This window comes from Anomaloglossus baeobatrachus, chromosome 2, assembly GCF_048569485.1.
Source record: "Anomaloglossus baeobatrachus isolate aAnoBae1 chromosome 2, aAnoBae1.hap1, whole genome shotgun sequence".
NCBI lineage: Eukaryota > Metazoa > Chordata > Amphibia > Anura > Aromobatidae > Anomaloglossus > Anomaloglossus baeobatrachus.
Window position 1 is genome coordinate 506179642 of NC_134354.1, and position 19076 is coordinate 506198717.

General features: G+C 48.4%; 1 protein-coding gene across 1 annotated transcript in view; it reads right to left on the reverse strand.

The window, feature by feature from the left end:
* CFAP47 (cilia and flagella associated protein 47) overlaps nucleotides 1–19076 on the reverse strand; it is a 1094449-nt gene that overhangs the window by 983176 nt on the left and 92197 nt on the right. Inside the window, 3 exon segments of the mRNA XM_075333814.1 lie at nucleotides 1434–1650; nucleotides 1952–2048; nucleotides 7829–8018. Of these exon segments, the coding sequence (XP_075189929.1) occupies nucleotides 1434–1650; nucleotides 1952–2048; nucleotides 7829–8018 (504 nt within the window).

The window sequence follows — 19076 nt, forward strand, 5'->3', positions numbered from 1 at the left end:
CCATGCTTCACAGTGGGAACCAGGCATGTAGAGTCCATCCGTTCACCTTTTCTGCGTCACACAAAGACACGGTGGTTGGATCCAAGGTCTCTAATTTGGACTCATCAGACCAAAGCACAGATTTTCACTGGTGTAATGTCCATTCCTTGTGTTCTTTAGCCCAAACAAGTCTCTTCTGCTTGTTGCCTGCAGTGGTTTCCTAGCAGTTATTTTACCATGAAGGCCTGCTGCACAAAGTCTCCTCTTAACAGTTGTTCTAGAGATGTGTCTGCTGCTAGAACTCTGTCTGGCATTGACCTGGTCTCTAATCTGAGCTGCTGTTAACCTGCAATTTCTGAGGCTGGCGACTCGGATAGACTTATCCTCCACAGCAGAGGTGACTCTTCGTCTTCCTTTCCTGGGGCGGTCCTTATGTGAGCCAGTTTCTTTGTAGCGTTTGATGGTTTTTGCCACTGCACTTGGGGACACTTTCAGTTTTCCCAATTTTTCGGACTGACTGACCTTCATTTCTTAAAGTAACGATGGCCACTCGTTTTTCTTTACTTAGCTGCCTATTTTTGCCATAGTACAATTCTAACAGTCTATTCAGTAGGACTATCAGCTGTGTATCCACCAGACTTCTGCACAACACAACTGATGGTCCCAACCCCATTTATAAGGCCAGAAATCCCACTTATTAAACCTGACAGGGCACACCTGTGAAGTGAAAACCATTTCCAGTGACTACCTCTTGAAGCTCATCAAGAGAATGCCAAGAGTGTGCAAAGCAGTAATCAAAGCAAAAGGTGGCTACTTTGAAGAACCTAGAATATAAGACATATTTTCAGTTGTTTCACACGTTTTCGTTAAGTATTTTATTCCACATGTGTTAATTCATAGTTTTGATGCCTTCAATGTGAATCTACAATTTTCAGAGTCATGAAAATAAGGAAAACTCTTTTAATTGTCCCACATCCAGCAATCATGTGGTCTCCAGGTCCCACAGAAACATTGACAGTGCTTTCGTACACCACACATAAGCACTATGTAGCCGGCAGCGAAATAGAAGACAGAAGCGGTAATAAGTAGCTCCTGTCTTCTCCCTAGGATCCCTGGCCAATAGCTGGGCACGGTACCTGCCCCTGATAAATTGTAGGAGCAAGAGCTTTAACCCTAACCTGTAAATTCACTATACCGTTGGCTTACAGCTCACAAAAAATCATCATAACTGTCATGTTATTGTTCAGTATTCTGTTTCTTCTTTGACAGTGAATCCAGATTGTTTCAGATTAACTACATCAGTTCTGCTGATGTAAATACAGTCACAAAACATGATATGATGTCTATCCACTTTCCCTTTAAATTGAAATGTGCTTTTTTGGAACAGGCATACGACAGGCTTAACCTAATGAAATACCATGTATATTTAATAATAAATATATATTTGTACTTACTTCTTAAATTTCCCTAGTGCGTTTGTCTCAAAGACAACTGGGATCTCGGTTTTTGACATTGGTGGCACAACATGAGAAAGTGGGCTGGTTTGCTGCAGCTCTTCGCAATCAATCTCCACCTGAACCCAGATGTACGTGGGAAGACTATTTATGATATTCATTTCTTTAACCGATGTGGAGCGAATACAGACATCTCCAAAGTCTATTGTAGTAGGACCTGTAAGAGTTAAAAAAAAGTCCAAGAAAATGTTAAAAACTTCAAAAAGACAAATTTAATTAAATTCTGATAAGCTCCGCTGCATTTTTATTTAAGTGTCTGCGGAAAAAAATAAATAAGCTACCTGCCGAACTAGTTCAAGCCATTCTTATATTAATTTTCAGAGATGTCTGCTTCCTTGCACATTTATATATTTATCTCTAGCATTAATTACATAGTTGAACATCTTAAGTTTGAATACAGTCTGAAAAGAACAATTATTGTGTAAGGCCTTTCACATATTTTATGTGTCAAGTCTTACCGATAAGTATGCGGTGAAGTTGCTGAGGTGTCAGAACAAGACTGCAGTCTTCCTTCTCCGCTGAAGAGCGGGGTACTGCATTAAGACCTTCATTATTCTACGGAAAAATGTCAAAATGCATAGTCATTAAAAATATTGTTGTGACATGGTCAGAGCAATATGAACATTGAAAATACACCAAACATTTTGAAAAGGTAAAAAGATTAATAAAACTATTTATAATACATAACGCTCATTAAAATATTAAAACCTTATAATATGTCTCTATATCCGTCTCCTCTTCACACAGCACTTCTCTGCATTTCTACTAAGAGCACTTCTCTGTAAAATTTAACTATACCCTACTAAAGTAATAGACCTCAGAGGGAACATTTCACATCAGCAAATGCTACTCACTGACACATATAGACCTCATTTGCAAGATAGTAGCGTTCCAATGCTGTCAAGCCGCCTTAATCAAAACAGGGATAACCGGAGAAAATTCAAGAGGTTGTCCACTACTTTAACATTGATAGCTTATCTTAAGGGGTACTTTGCACACTACGACATCGCAAGCCGATGGTAGCGATGCCGAGCGCGATAGTCCCCGCCCCCATCGCAGCTGCGATATCTTGTGATAGCTGCCGTAGCGAACATTATCGCTACGGCAGCTTCACATGCACTTACCTGCCCTGCGACGTCGCTCTGGCCAGCAAACTGCCTCCTTCCTAAGGGGGCGGGTCGTGCGGCATCACAGCGACGTCACACGGCAGGCAGCCAATAGAAGCAGGGGGGCGGAGATGAGTGGGACGTAAACATCCCTCCCACCTACTTCCTTCCTCATTGCAGCGGGGACGCAGGTAAGGCGATGTTCCTCGCTCCTGCGGCTTCACACACAGCGATATGTGCTGCCGCAGGAACAAGGAACAACATTGTAACATCGGTCCTTACGAAATTATGGAAATGACCGACGCTACACCGATCATACGATTTCGACGCTTTTGCGATCGTTAATCGTAGTAAAAACGATTCACATACTCTGATGTCGACAGCGACGCCGGATGTGCGTCACTTTCGATTTGACCCCACCGACATCGCACTTGTGATGTCGTAGTGTGCAAAGTACCCCTAAGGATAGGTCATCAATGTCTGTTGGGATGTGACACCGGCACCCTTGCTGTTCAGCTGTTGTCGGTGCTGGTGGCGGCAGTAGGTGGCCGGAAATGCTAAGTTCCCTAGCTGCTCCATCTTCTGATAGCGGCTGTGGTCGGGTACTGCACATCCGCCTCTCATTGAAATCAATAGGAGGCGATTGTGCAGTACTGGGCTGCTATCAGAAGACGAAGCAGCTCCGGAACTGAGCATTTCAGGCTGACTGCCATTGCCAGCACCGAAAACATACGGGTGTTGGATCTTATCAGATATTGATGACCTATCCTAAGGATAGGCCACTAATGTTAAAGGAACCACAAGTTTTCAGTGATAGGAAGACTCCAGCCATCACTCCCAGCACCTTTTACTATACTGTGAGCCATTACTTGTAAGAAATGTACCCAAGAAGATGAGATAGAATTGATATGTCAGGTAAGTGGTTTACATATAAAATATTATTGTACATAAGACATTAAAGTAATAACCAACAGATTAAGGTGATGATGATTATAATAACTATGATGTTAATTTACACATAAAACAGGGAGTATGCACAATCTGCAAATGGTAATTTGTCATCTGTGATTGTTGAGAGGATAGCTGGCATTATACCCATAGGTAGGAGGAAATAATAAACAATATGCAGTTACTATGGTTTTCCTATTTAAAGTGTAAATGCTAGTAGAAAATCTCCAAGCAAGCACAGATATTACAAATGCATTACCAAACCACTCCACAAACAGTACACTAAATGCATAGTAGATCATGAGCCACTCATATCCCTATAGGTAATACCTTGAAAGCCCAATTTATCAGTAAGAATAAAACCATATCTGCAACGTGCAAACAGTAATTTAGTGTCACCTGTAATTAAAGGCTTTATTTTTACTTAAAGGAAATCAATCATCAGGATTTTCGTATATAACCTAAAGCCAGTGCTATACTGGCACTATCAGGCTGAGTCTATACATACCTGTAGTGGTCAGCTCGATGTATAGGCTTTCAAATCCAAGAAAGTAAAGTTTATAAAATTAGCAGCTTGTTGAGTGACAGCAGCTGAGGATCATATAATATATTCCGTTATCCCTCCCTTTGTTAGAATTAGCATAAGCATTATACAAACGATTCACTTTGTCTGTTGCAGGACCTGTGTGAGGTCATACCCATGTGACCTGGTACCCAGCTTTGTTGGCTGAGGCCCCACCCCTTCTGGTCACATGGGTATGACCTCACACAGGTCCTGCAACAGACAAAGTGAATCGTTTGTATAATGCTTATGCTAATTCTAACAGGGGGAGGGGATAACTATGAATATATTATCTGCTCCAGTGCAACTGTCACTCAACAAGCAGCTAATTTTATAAACTTTACTTTTTGGAGTTCAAAACCTAAACATAAACATCCGAGCTGACCACTACATGTATGTATAGACTCAGCCTGATAGTGCCAGTATAGCACTGGCTTTAGCTTATATACAAAAATCCTGGTGATTGGTTCCCTTTAAGTAGTGAAAATAAAGTTCACATTTTGTAAAAAACTAAAGTTTGGTTTGTGTCACCATTTTCTTAGACCCACAACTTTTTTTTTCTTTTGGTAATGGGGCTGAGAGAGTGTTGTTTTTTTTGTGTGGCAAGCTGATATTTTCAATTATACCTTTTTTCAATAAATATGATGTTTCGATCTCTTTTGATTATAATTTTTTACGGAAGTGCGGTGACAAAATAATGCAGTTTTGGTATTTTGATTCCGTCTGCCTATGGTGTTTACTGTTCAGGTTAATTCATTTTATATTGTGATACACTTGACACACACATGCCGATACCAATAATTATAATTAATGTAGGAAAATGAGAGTGATTTGAATTATCATTATTTTATAACTTTTTTATTATTCTATTTTTTAGTTGATTGCTTAAACTACAGTATATGCTGAAATGCCACTGTATTGCAGAATATAGACAAAACAGCATTCTCCTATGAAGCCCAGCCATGGGTGACAAAGATGGCAACTGTAAAACCCTTCGGCATTCCCTAGTTGCCATGAGAATTCATCTGCCCCCATGACCACATTGGAGGTATAAAGAAAGCAGTTACATATATGCTTTGTCAATCACGTTGTTTAAATGCCACTGTCAGTGATTGACAGCTGCATTTAAACAGTTAAGACAGCTGCAATCATCAGATATAGCTACGATCACTTCTGTTACAGCAAGATGCTGGCTTTATATTACAGACGGCATCCCCCATGTATGGTGCAAGCTCCAAACCAGAGCATCTGACATGTCAGCATGGGATCAACTACCTCCATATTGTAAACTATTATTAAATACTATGTAAAGTAATTTAAGTGCAATCATAAACAGAACAGTGAATGCCCTTAAAACGATCATTCATGCTGGAGTCCAAGAAAGCTACAAGCATGAAAGGCGGGGGGAGGGGGGGGGGTCGATTGTTTAAGGCTCTGTGCGCACTGGGAAATGGAATTTTCTTGAGAAAATTCCGCATCCTCTCAAAGATTACCGCACTCGCGGTAAAAAACCGCGGGAAACCGCACCCGAAAACCGCATGCGGTTTGCCGCGGTTTGCCGCGGTTTTACCGCGGTATTGTTCGCGGTATTGCCGCGGTTTTGCCGCGTGCGGGTTGGGATGTGCTTTATTGCATTCACTGCAATAAAGCACATTGAAAAAAAAAAAAAAAAAAAAGTCATTTAATTCTGAGTAGATAGATAGACAGAAGAATAGATAGAGGGATAGATTAACTGACAGATAGAGGGATAGATAGATAGAGGACAGATCGCTGCATTTCCCACGGTCGGCAGTGAGTTCACATTACCGGCCGTGGGAAATGACCGATAATTACCTCTCCTGTCTGCTGCATTCAGCCTGTGTCTGTGACACATCGCGGCTGGATGTCAGCAGTGCAGGACGCCAGAGTCGGAGCTGTGTGGATTACGCCGGAGCTTTGGTGCGGGAGGGGTTAATAAACTGGTGAACGAGGCTTGTTTGTTTTATTTAAAATAAAGAATTTTTGGTGTCTGTGTTTTATTCACTTTACTTACGGGTTGATCATGTCAGCTGTCACATAGACGCTGCCATGATCAAGCCTGGGGTTAATGGCGGTGGTCCCCCATCATCATTAACCCTTGTATTACCTTGCCACCACTGCTACACGGTGGCAAGAAGAGCCGAGGACACGCCGGCAGTGCCGCATATTGCATGCGACAGTGCCGGGGCAGCTGCGGCTGATATTCTCGGCTGCGGGAGGGGGAGTGAGGCGGGGGACATTACCCCTGCCCCTCTCCCTCCCCAGCCTGAGAATACCGGGCCGCCGCTGTGTGCTTACCTCGGCTGGACGGTGAATATGCAGCGGAGCCCACATTCTTTTTTTTTTCTATATTTCCGTTTTCTTTCTATGTGTGTTCTATGTGTCTGTGTCTATGTGTTCTATGTGTCTGTGATGTGTTCTATGTCTGTGATGTGTGTGTGTTTACTCTCTGCACGACTTCCTGTTCCTGTAATGACATCACTTCCCTGCAAAACCGCAAGCAAGTGATGTACATTACCGGAGGTAAACCGCGAAATACCGCAGGGAATAACGCAGCAAAACGCAGTGAACCGCACAGAATTTGCTGCCTGCGTTATTCCCTGCGGGATTTCATGATTAACATTGAGTCAATGGAGTGAAATCCCGCAGCGATGTGCGGAAAAGAAGTGACATGCACTTGTTTTTGCTGCGGGATTTCCGCAGCAAAACACGCAGCTGTCAAATTCCGCCCAGTGCGCACAGGATTTTTTTTCTCCATAGGATTTGCTGGTGATTCACTGCAGAGATGTTATGAACATTTTCTGCAGCGAAACATGCAGCAAATCCGCGGCAAAATCCGCGAAAAATCCGGTAAGTGCGCACATAGCCTTAGGGATGGTGGTGGTTAATTGTGTGAAAAACAAATGACAGGTTATCTTTAAGCTAAAAAGATCTCATGTTTTCTGACATTCTTTAAATCATTACTACTACAATATATGAGAGATGTTTCAATATCTCCCATAAACCTTAAAGTGAATCTGTCAGAAGGTTTTTGCTACCTCAACTTAGAGCAGCATGATGTAGACAAAGAATTCCTGAATCCAATGATGTATCACTTAGATTACTGACAGCAGCAGTTCTCTCACAATCAGAATCTTTAGATTTAGCCATGTAGTAAAGCTGAGAGAGCTGCCATGCCCACACCAGGCTCTCTATATACATTGTACATTGACAGTGAGGTGTCAATCAAAGGAGCGGGCGTGCCAGACTGTGTGCATGACTTTGTAGTCCGAGCAATGATAAGATTCCTGCTGCTTGAACAAACATAGCCAATAAACAACAAATTGGACTGTGACAAGACAGGCAGCCCTGAATTCTCTGTGTTAACCCTTTCAGCATACTGGCTTCATTTTGCATAGCAAAAACCTGCTGACAGATTCCTTTAAGGAACAAAGAAAGTGCACATTTCCAGCCACTTTGGTTGAAACAGAAACTGAGCAAAGCTAAATGCAGAATAGCACGTGTCCAAGCAGTCATACCACATGATGGGCATTTATATTATATATGGCATCCAGGAAAACCCCTTCAATATCCCAAAAGAAGCAAGTAGCTGTGGTTGGTGTTTCACATTGTAAATTTGTAAAGATGTTAGACAAAATCGAGTAAATGTCAATTCGATAGACAGTAACAGTAACCATTAGATTGAGATGTAGGACACTTACTTCTCGTGTGATGGATCTAGACTCTCCAGCAGCAAGTTGGCGAGTGGTCAGCATTCGACCCTTACTGTTGGGAGCTGATTTAGTTTGCTGTTGTTCATTAAAGTACTTATCATGTAGAGTACTAGGAGACTGAAGTCCAGACGCTGGTGTAATGCCAATGTCTACATCATTATTCACTTGTTCAAATGCCCTAGAAAGAGAGCTTCAGTTAAAAGAAGGAACAGCAACTAATAAATTAACAATATAAACTGCTTTGGTTTCGGGTTGAAAAAGCTGCATCCAGCTTCAAACTCACATACATTATTTTACTTTCATACTGCTTTTACTTGTGATAGAAACTAAATAAGATTTTCTACTTTTATCTTAAAAAAAGTTAAAAAGTGTACAAATTAGGGTCCAGTCGGAGAATCGCATTGCAGTGCACACACTGGCTGGTGGCTCTCCTGACCACATTGTATTTCTATTGAGCTGTTTCACTTGAGTCAGGAGAGACACCGGTCAATCAGAGCATTGCCATGCATTCCTCAGACAAGAAATATGGCCATGTGTGTTACGGTTCGGGGTTCTTCCGCGCTTCAAACCGCCTCTGATCCATCTTCATCCCCCTCCTGTGGTACCGGCTGGCTCTCCTGCGCCACTTATTCGCCACTCCAGGTGCCTATCTGCTAGGCTTTGTGTCCAGGGTCTTTGTGAGTTCTGAGGCTAAGTCTCACATATACTTTGTGGTATATTACAGAGCAGTGTAGCTATACTGCAGCTTAGCGCCATTCATATATGGAAGTGGTAGGTAGGGTTAGGCGGCGGTACCCGTCACGCCAAGATTATATGGTGAGGTACTGGTAGGGTCAGTCTCTGCGCTTCTGCTCTACCAATCCAGTCCTTCAGTGGTAGCTCAGTGGTGCTAACTGAGCTGCGTCTTCTCTCCCGAAGTACGTGCATGGACAGTCACTCTCAGGACTCTCTGTGCAGCTAACAGGAGAGGTCCTGCTTTCGGTGTGTGTGCAGCTAACACCGCCGATTGTCTTTTTTATTTTCTTGTTTCTCTGAAGCTGTGCATTCCGGCGACCTGTCCATCTGTGGCTTTACCGTCTGCTCAGAGGACCTCGGGAAACATTAAAGCTTTTATTAAGTTAAGTTTTGGCTCTAACCGTCCTCCTGCGTAACAATGTGACTGCGCCCTTTGAGTGAATCTGACGGCTGAAACATGCTGTGCGGTTCACAGGCAGCATGTATCCGATGCTGGCTGTAGGATTTGAGTCGTGTGTGTGAAGCCCCAGGGCTGTGGGGTACTCAGTCCCGGGCACTTGGTGCGCAGGGGGGAACAGTCATGGTCGTGGCCAATGCCCGGTTTCGTGACCCTGGGGGTCGGTCCGATAAAAAGGGGGTGAAAAATGGGAGAAAAATAAAAGAAAATAAAATAAAAAGTTTTTCCACTACACCACATGCGGTGTGCGGCCAGGTTATTGAGCCGCCACTGCAGGGTACTGCTGGGGCTGGTGCAGCTTAGGTGTTTTGGGCCCTCCACAAGCAGGGCTAGGTCCCAGGAGTGGATGATGTGGGCTATAGTAAGAAACAGTGTATGTGTACGGAGGCGAGAAGGAAACAGTCCACACCGGTATTGCAGTTTCAACTTGCCTTTCACTTTGGGCTTTGTACCTGGACCCGCTGGTGCCAGTTTCAGGTGTTCCCGCTCCCCTTGTTCTCCGTGCTAGCTGTGACCTGGGGTAGCTGTCCTCTATGCACTCTCGTTGGTATTGGGCTCCCATTGCTTAGAGTTTCTGGGGTACCCCTCTGTTTCAGTCTTGGTCCTATTGCAGGCAGCCTGGACTATTTAAGGGGTTCGATCCCCGGTCCCCTCTTTGCTGCTGACGCTTCAGACTCTTTGATTGGTGAGGGACCCTGGAGATCCCCTAACCTGGCAGATTTAACAGTTGACCATAAAGTGTCCCGCTTTCCTAGGGTCTGCACCCCGCTTCGTGCTGAGTCCTGTGAGCCTAGGTTCCAGACTTCCACAGGCGCCCTGGATCATGGTGCAGCCACCATCCTGACATGTGCCCCCAACCTACGGGGTAAGGGCGCTTTCACACTTGCGTTCAGCACAATCCACAACTATGGAGAATAGCGCAGTCCATTAACGCACTGCGCTATTCTCCATAGACTTATATTGACGACGCCCTGTAACGCAAGTGTCTGCGTTGCATCCGCTGGACGACGCTGAGTCGTTATTTTGACACAGCGTTGGGCGGAGGGAACACTACATGTAGCGTTTTTTGGGTCATTAAAATAACGCACCTTGACAGATTCCGTTGGAATCTGCCAAAGTGTCTAATGATTGTCTATGGTGGTGGATTCCGCTGCTATGTGCTAAGCGGCGAAATCCGCTGACAAATTCCGTCATGTTCTACTGCAGAACAATCTAATTCATTTAAAATCACTCCTGGTCTCTCTCCCCCCTCTCCCCTCCTCTCTCATCCTCACCGACCATGGGCGCGGCGCTGCACAGCTGTCACAAAGCTCCGGCAGCTTTTCCTCTTTTGAAAATGCCGGCCGCTCATTATTGAATCTCGTATTCCCTGCTTCCACCGCCCACCGGCGCCTATGATTGGTTGCAGTCAGACCCGCCCCCACGCTGAGTGACAGCTGTCTCACTGCAACCAACCACAGCCGCCGGTGGGCGGGTCTATATCGTGCAGTAAAATAAATAAATAAATGATTAAAAAAAAACGACGTGCGGTCCCCCCCAATTTTGATACCAGCCAAGATAAAGCCACACGGCTGAAGGCTGGTATTCTCAGGATGAGGAGCCCCACATTATGGGGAGCCCCCCAGCCTAACAATATGAGCCATCAGCCACCCGGAATTGCCGCATCCATTAGATGCGACAGTCCCGGGACTCTTCCTGGCTCATCCTGAGTTGCCCTGGTATGGTGGAAATCGAGGTAATAAGGAGTTAATGGCAGCAGCCCATAGCTGCCACTAAGTCCTAAGTTAATCATGGCAAGTGTCTCCCCAAGATACCTTCCATGATTAACCTGTAAGTTAAAGAAAATAAACACATACACCCGAAAAAATCCTTTATTTGGAATAGAAGGATTTTTGTGTACTCACCGTAAAATCTCTTTCTCTGAGTCTTCATTGGGGGACACAGGACCATGGGTGTATGCTGCTGTGACTAGGAGGCTGACACTAAGTGAACACAAAAAAGGTTAGCTCCTCCCTTGCAGTGTACACCCCGAGCCGGAGGCGGGACTATGCCAGTTTTGTGTAAAAGCAGTAGTAGGAGAGCCTTGAACAAACATGACTAAACAATGTAATACAAGAGAAAAATGTGTGGTGAAAACAACACAGTGCCTTATGGGCACGTAAATATATAGTAGCCGGATGGAAACAAAGGTGACCCGCAAACAACATCGGGAAACATCCGGTAAATGAAGACCTCACAATCCAAACAGGGTGGGTGCTGTGTCCCCCAATGAAGACTCAGAGAAAGAGATTTTACGATGAGTACACAAAAATCCTTCTTTCTCTATCGCCTTCATTGGGGGACACAGGACCATGGGACGTCCAAAAGCAGTCCCTGGGTGGGAACATAAGCCGTTCCACAGAACCAAAACAAACAACAAATTCTGTGGGAAAGCTCTGTACAAATGTTTATTACCTTTTTAGAGGTGTGCGACAGCCGTCTGCAACACCTTTCTCCCAAGGCAGCCATCTGCTGATGCCTGGGTGTGGACCTTGTAAAATCTGGTGAAGTTATGAAGACTGGACCACGTTGCGGCTTTGCAGAGTTGCTCGGCTGAAGCCTGGTGTCTGATTGCCCAAGACGCCCCAACTGCACGGGTGGAATGGGCTCTTACTCCCCTCGGAGGGGACTTGTCCCTGATTCGGTAGGATTCCGCAATGGCTGATCTGATCCATCTGGCAATGGTAGCCTTGGACGCCGGCATGCCTTTCTTGGAACCAGCAGGCAGGACGAACAGGTTGTCTGATTTGCGGAAAGGCGCAGTTCTCGAGACGTAAGTCCTGAGCGCCCGTACTAAGTCCAGAGTGTGTAGTGACCTTTCCAAGGAGCGAGTTTGGTGCCGGACAGAAAGATGGAAGCAAGATCTCCTTATTCAGGTGAAAAGGAGACACTACCTTCGGCAGGAACTCCGGAGACGGGCGCAGGACAACCTTGTCCTGGTGAAAGACAATAAAAGGTGAGCGGCACGAAAGAGCTGCCAGTTCGGACGTTCTCCTGATTGAAGTGACCGCCACAAGAAAAAAAAAAAAACACTTTCCAGGATAAGTGTGAGAATGAGGATTCTCTGAGTGGTTCAAATGGAGCCAGTTGGAGGGATCCTAAAACCAGATTAAGATCCCATGGTTCTAGCGGAGCCCGATAGGGTGGATTCAGATGAGCGACTCCTTGGATAAACGTCTTGACCTGCGGACGTGATGCTAGGTTTCTTTGGAAAAGAACAGACAAAGCCGAAACCTGCCCCTTGATGGTTGCCAGCGAGAGACCCGCTTGCAACCCTGCCTGAAGGAACGCTAGAAGCGTCGGTAGTGACAGAACTAGCGGGGACAGATTGCCGTTGACCTCGCACCACTGAAAAAATGCCTTCCATATGCGGTAGTAGATCTTTGACGATGAGGGCTTTCGAGCCCTAATCATAGTCTGAATCACTTCTGGAGCAAATCCTGACTGGGCTAACAGCCAGGATTCAAGAGCCATGCCGTCAAATTGAGAACCCCTGAATTTTGATGGAAGAGCGGACCCTGAGACAGCAGGTCCGGCCGATCTGGAAGCCGCCATGGGGTGTCTGCGACGATCTGTGCGAGTTCTGCGAACCATGCTCGCCTGGGCCATTCTGGAGCGATGAGAATCACCGGAATGCCCTCTGCCTTGATTTTCTTGAGGACTCTTGGGATCAGTGGCAGCGGCGGAAAGATGAACGGTAGTCTGAACTGATTCCACGGAAGAATGAGGGCGTCGACTCCTAGCGCCTGCTGGTCGTGGTAGCGGGATATGAACTGTGGAACTTGATTGTTGAACCGCGAGGCCATCAGGTCCACATCCGGAGTCCCCCACCTGTGGCAAATCTGGTCGAAAACCTCTCTGTTTAGAGACCATTCGCCCGACGCCAGACCCTGTCTGCTGAGATAGTCGGTCGCCCAGTTTTCCGCGCCGGGGATATGTACCGCGGAGATCCTGACGTTGCGAGACTCTGTCCACTGTATGATCCTCTTCACCTCTTTCATCGCCATGACGCTCCTCGTGCCGCCCTGATGATTGATGTATGCCACCGCCGTGGCGTTGTCTGATTGTATCCTGTTTGGAGACCCCTATAGAAGGTGCTGAAAGGCTTGCAGGGCTCGTAGGACCGCTCTGATCTCCAACACATTGATCGGGAGCCGGCTTTCCTGGTAGGACCACTGACCGTGAGAAGTGTGTTGATGGAAGACCGCTCCCCAGCCCAGAAGGCTGGCATCGGTGGTGACTGTCTTCCAGTGCACCGGTACGAACGACGTTCCCTTGACGAGATTCTGGCTGTTGGTCCACCAGCGCAGCGAGTGGCGGACTTTCGGGGACAAACGTATCTTGCGATCCAAGGTGAATAGAGACTTGTCCCAATTGTGCAGCAGGAATAGCTGCAGAGGGCGAAGGTGGAAGCGGGCAAACGGAACCGCCTCTATTGCCGCCACCATCCGACCTAGGGCCCTCATACCAAATCGTATGGACACCGCCCTGGAGTGGTGGAGGGTCTGGACGTCTTTCCGGAGGGAGACAATCTTTTCCTGTGGAAGGAACACGCGACCTTGGATGGTATTGAACTCCATGCCTAGGAAGGTAATCCGGCGAGCCGGGGTCAACGAGGACTTCTTCCGATTGATGAGCCAACCGAGACGGGATAGAGTGTCGATGGTGACCTGGACACTTAGACGACAGTCGTTGAAAGAGGACCCCTTGATCAGTAAGTCGTCCAGGTATGGAATCACCAGAACACCTCTGGAGTGCAGGATCGACATGGCGGCAGCCATGACTTTCGTGAACACTCGAGGCGCGGAAGCAAGACCAAACGGGCAGTGAACTGATAATGATCGTGTGCTACGGCAAAGCGTAGGAATCTTTGGTGCTGGTGTGCAATCGGGATATGTAGATATGCGTCCTGTATGTCCAGAGAGGCGAGGAATTCGCCGATCTCCATGGAGGCAATCACCGATCGGAGGGACTCCATGCGAAATATTCGGGTTCTGACGTACCTGTTGAGGATCTTGAGGTCAAGAACAGGGCACACAGTGCCATCCTTCTTGGGGACAATGAAGAGGTTGGAGTAAACTCCTCTGTACCGCTCCGAATCTGGAACCGGAATCACGACCCCTGAGCGGTGTAGAGATTCGATGGCGCGAAAAAAGGGGTGAGCTCGCGCGTCCGACTCGGGAGGATGGGAAAGGAAGAAGCGGCTTGGAGGAATATACGTAAATTCTATCTTGTAACCCGAGACTAGGATTTCTCTGACCCAAGCGTCTGTGATCAAAGGGAGCCAGAGGTGTTGTAACAGAGAAAGGCGCCCCCCCACCTGGTCTGCGCTGACGCGCGAAGACCAGGAGTCATTTGGAGGAGTATCGCTGAGATCTAGATGCTGGTTTGGAAGGCTGGCGTGGTCTGGGACGCCAGGAGGGATTTGTTTTGAAAGACGGGTTTTCTTCCTGCTTCTCTGCGGGGATCTGTTCCTCCTAGGCTGTGCCGGGGAACTGAAGCTGCGAAAGGGGCGAAAACCTGAGGTCGGCTGGCGGCGTGGGAAACGCCTTGGTCTCAGCTGTGGAAGGGAGGTGCTCTTTCCTCCCGTAGCCTCGGCGATAATCTGATCGAGCCTGTCTCCAAACAGTCGGCCTCCTGCAAACGGGAGGGCGGTAAGTGATTTCTTTGAAGCTGCGTCTGCATTCCAGGCTCTGAGCCAGACTGCCCGGCGGATTGCCACCGTGTTGCTGGCCGCTTGTGCTGCGCAATTGGCTGTAGACAGAGATGCATTAATGATGTACTCACCCGCCAGGGCAATCTGTGCAGCCATGTTGACGAGCTCGGGATCGCCAGACTGAGAGCGAAGCCCTCTGCGGAGGGTGTCGGCCCAGGTCACCATGGCCTTAGCTACCCAGACGGCGGCGAAGGCCGGAGACAGGGCCGCGCTTGCCGCCTCAAAAGCCGAACGGGCGAATCTCTTGTTGTTGCGGTCCGTGGCATCATGGAGCGATGTTCCCTGCGGCAGAGATAGAACTGTATGCGAGGCCAGACGGGAGACCGGAGGGTCGACCACCGGTGAGCCCGCCCATTCCTTCCTGAGATCCTCGGGGAAGGGATAGTGTAAATCAATCGACTTACCGTTGTTGAACGTCTTGTCCGGTTGCTGTCTGTGCTTGCGTAAGATCTCAGCGAACTCCGGATGATCGCAGAAATACCTGTGAACACGCTTAAGTCGTTTGAAAGATACCTGTGAGCTCTGGGTGGTGGCAGAGTAAGGCTGTAGCTTCAGCGTCGTATTCACCGCGTCGACCAGGCTGTCCACCATACGCCTGACATCGGCTGCCTGATCCGAATCCAGCAGGGAGGCTGCATCCGACTCTTCCCCTGAATCATCAGACGGTCTCGGAGATGAGTGGCACTCGGGCCTTGGAGGGGATAGGGACCTCTGGGAGGAATTGGAAGACGAGATCGTGCGGGTTCGCTTCCGCGCTCCAGTAGCCAGGTCGGGGTCAGCACGACTGTCGTCCTGCGGCGGCTGGACCTGTGTGGCGTGGCTGAGCATAGGGAGTGACTGCAAAGCCTGCGCGATGGTCTGAGACGCCCTCGACAGGGAATCCACCGACTGGGAGAGAGAAGTCAGCCACTCCGGGGGAGGGAGCGCATTGGGGCCCGGGGCGTCCTGTACTGCTGCAGTAGCGACGTGGACGGGGGAGCTGGCGGCGTCTGGGGCAATCTGCGTGGGCTGCGGATCGGGAGCGCAAGCTGCGCAGAGCGAGGTAGCCTGGCCTTGGGAGAATTTTTCGTTGCAGGACGAGCACGCAAAATGCATTATAAAGGGGGCCTGTTTGGATCGGGACGACTTAGAGTTAGGCATGGCTTCTCAGGGCTCCTACTAGGGACACTAGGGAGGAGACAGGAGAAAATTGGAAGAAAAAAACAAAAAAGTACAAAGTGTCGCTGGTCCTAATGAGGAGCAACACTCACCCTGGCCTGTGTCCTTCCCGGGTCAGCAGGGGCCTCAGAGTAGCCGGGGTAGCCACAGAGAAAAAATCCTGTTGCCCACCGGCCTGCCTGTGCTGAGGTGAGCCGTTGGTAAGAGAAAAACGCGGGCTTTTTTTTTTTTTTCACTGCTGGAGGGGGCGTGCTGGCCGATGAGGTGGCTGTCTCTGGGCAGAATATGCAAAGGGCGGGCCAGAGGGTGCGCGCGCGCGCGTAAACGGGGGGCGGAGCGCTCCGGCCCGAGTTAGGCCCGAAGCCGGGGACTAAATTAATGAGCGGCGGCCGCCGGGAGCGCAGCGCTGGGCGCGGAACAGCTCTCACCTGCGTCCACGCGCGTCGCTCGGATCCATAAGTCCCCTCCATGATTGCTGCGGCCCCTGGTAAGCGAGGACTTCTTCTGTTGAGGCATCCGAGGGGCCGTGATGGAGACTGCGCAGCGCGACTGCGCAGCGCTCCTGCGCTGCAGTGCCAGAACCTCAGCCTGGGCCCAGGGTATCAGGTGAACGCTGGGGGAGGCCTGGTGACAGAGGACCCCTTGATGTGAGCGCTCCTGCGCTGCCACAGTCTGACATCTTCAGGGATTCCTCTTCACCTCCACCAGAAACACCCCCTGGGACAGTACCATGGGGATCGACGGGGAGTGTGTGCCCTTAAAACAATAATATCGGTCCCCAATCAGCCCCTGGGGTGGTACCATGGGGCCGGAGGGGGATAGGGCCTGGCGTCTCGAGCCCTCAGGCAACCCTGGGGCGAGAGTTCTCTCAGAAGCAGGGTCTTTATCCCTGCAGAAGAGACAAAAAAAGTAGAATGATGAGAATGCTGAGCGGTGCCGTATAGCCTGAAAAAAACGGAAAAAAATGGAATAGCCTAGGCTGAGGTTGGCCCACAGAGATATGGGCCCACTTCAGCCTCCTACGACACTAAGAAAAAAACTGGCATAGTCCCGCCTCTGGCTCGGGGTGTACACTGCCAGGGAGGAGCTAACCTTTTTTGTGTTCACTTAGTGTCAGCCTCCTAGTCACAGCAGCATACACCCATGGTCCTGTGTCCCCCAATGAAGGCGATAGAGAAAAAAGACAAAAAAACCCCCTCATTTGCCACTTTATTAAACTCCCAAATAACCCTCCAGGTCCGACATAATCCACAGAGGTCCCACGACGCTTTCAGCTCTGCTGCATGAAGCTGACAGGAGCATCAGTAGAACACGACTGCTCTCTATCAGCTCCACGCAGCAACTGAAGGGAGCCGCGCAATCAGCTGTGCCCTCATTCAGGTGACCAGCGGACACAGCTCTCGGGTGGAGGACTGCAGCTGTGGCCATGGATCACCTGAGTGACGGCACAGCTGATCGCGCGGCTCACTGCAGTCACTCAGGGGATTTGCGGTTACCACTCTCTCTCCTCCCGATCGGAAATCTCATTTTCCGGGCGAAACATTAAAAAACAAACAAAAAAAACAAAAATGCAAAACGTTCTTTTACAAGAATCCGTTACTTTATTAGCACACTATTTGCAATGCATCCATCACATACATCACACAATGCACTTTGATGGATGCCTCACAACGCAAGTGTGAAAGCAGCCTAATGTGTGTGGGGGGCGGAGCGTGGGGTGGGTGGAGCTGAGCAGGGCCATGGCGCTGAGGACGTCAGTGCCGAGGACTGCATGGCTCGGAACAGGTGACTATCCAGGTGTGTGTGTGTGTGTGTGTTTGTTCAGTGTATACAGGCGGAGGGCAAAGGGGGTGTAGCCGAGTGCGGTAATGTGTGTGTAGGGCGGAGGGGGTGTAGCCGAGAGCAGTAATGTATGTGTAGGGCAGAGGGGGTGGAGCAGAGTGCGGTAATGTGTGTGTAGGGCGCAGGGGGTGGAGCCGAGTGCGGTAATGTGTGTGTAGGGCGGATGGGGTGGAGCCGAGTGTGGTAATGTGTGTGTAGGGTGAAGGGGGTGGAGCCGAGTGTGGTAATGTGTGTGTAGGGCGGAGGGCGGAGGGGGCGGAGGCGAGCGGTGGGTATGTGTCGGCTGGGTTCCCGGTGTGTGCTCTCGGGGGTGCAGTACTCACTGGGAAGTCGGGGCTCCTTGTGGGTGCGGGGAAAAGTGTCGGGCGTTGTCCTGTCTGACCGTAGTTTGGCCTGTTCAGTTAGCTGAGGTTGGTCGCAGGCTCTTTAGCGCGCACGGTGTGGCGACGGATGTCACTGTAATGACGTCATTTTGGAGCAAGACAGACAGAATAAGGCAGATATATATATATATATATATATATATATATAGATGTATGTTTTTCGGAAGGTTTTTTGTTAGGTACTTCAGGTCTTTACACTTATCCTTTCTTTACTTCACTCGTCACTCTCTCACTTCTAACTCTCAACTCCTCTCTCCTTTTTTCCACTGACTACTTCCTCCCGCCAACTTCCCAACTGACCACTCGCCCCTCCCCTTGCTGGGTCTCTCCCTACAGATTGGGTGGCAACTATCCAATCAGTGCCCATACCTTTTACTTGTTGCTAGGCAGTCTCCCAGTCTGGAATTGGGGTTGTGCATGTGGCCTGAGGGTGCTGGTGTGTTGATTGGTACGGATATTCCGGGGTTTGGGTTTCCACAGTTTGCATTTTCTGGCACCTGATACCGCAGGGGTGCTACATATGTTGTGTAACAAAGCTAAACAGGAAACTAGTAAGACAGGAGGATTCCTGGCAGCTTTTCTGTACCTGCTTCACTGGAAAGACAGGTCTCTCCTTATACAGTTAGGTCCAGAAATATTTGGACAGTGACACAAGTTTTGTTATTTTAGCTGTTTACAAAAACATGTTCAGAAATACAATTATATATATAATATGGGCTGAAAGTGCACACTTCCAGCTGCAATATGACAGTTTTCACATCCAAATCGGAGAAAGGGTTTAGGAATCATAGCTCTGTAATGCATAGCCTCCTCTTTTTCAAGGGACCAAAAGTAATTGGACAAGGGACTCTAAGGGCTGCAGTTAACTCTGAAGGCGTCTCCCTCATTAACCTGTAATCAATGAAG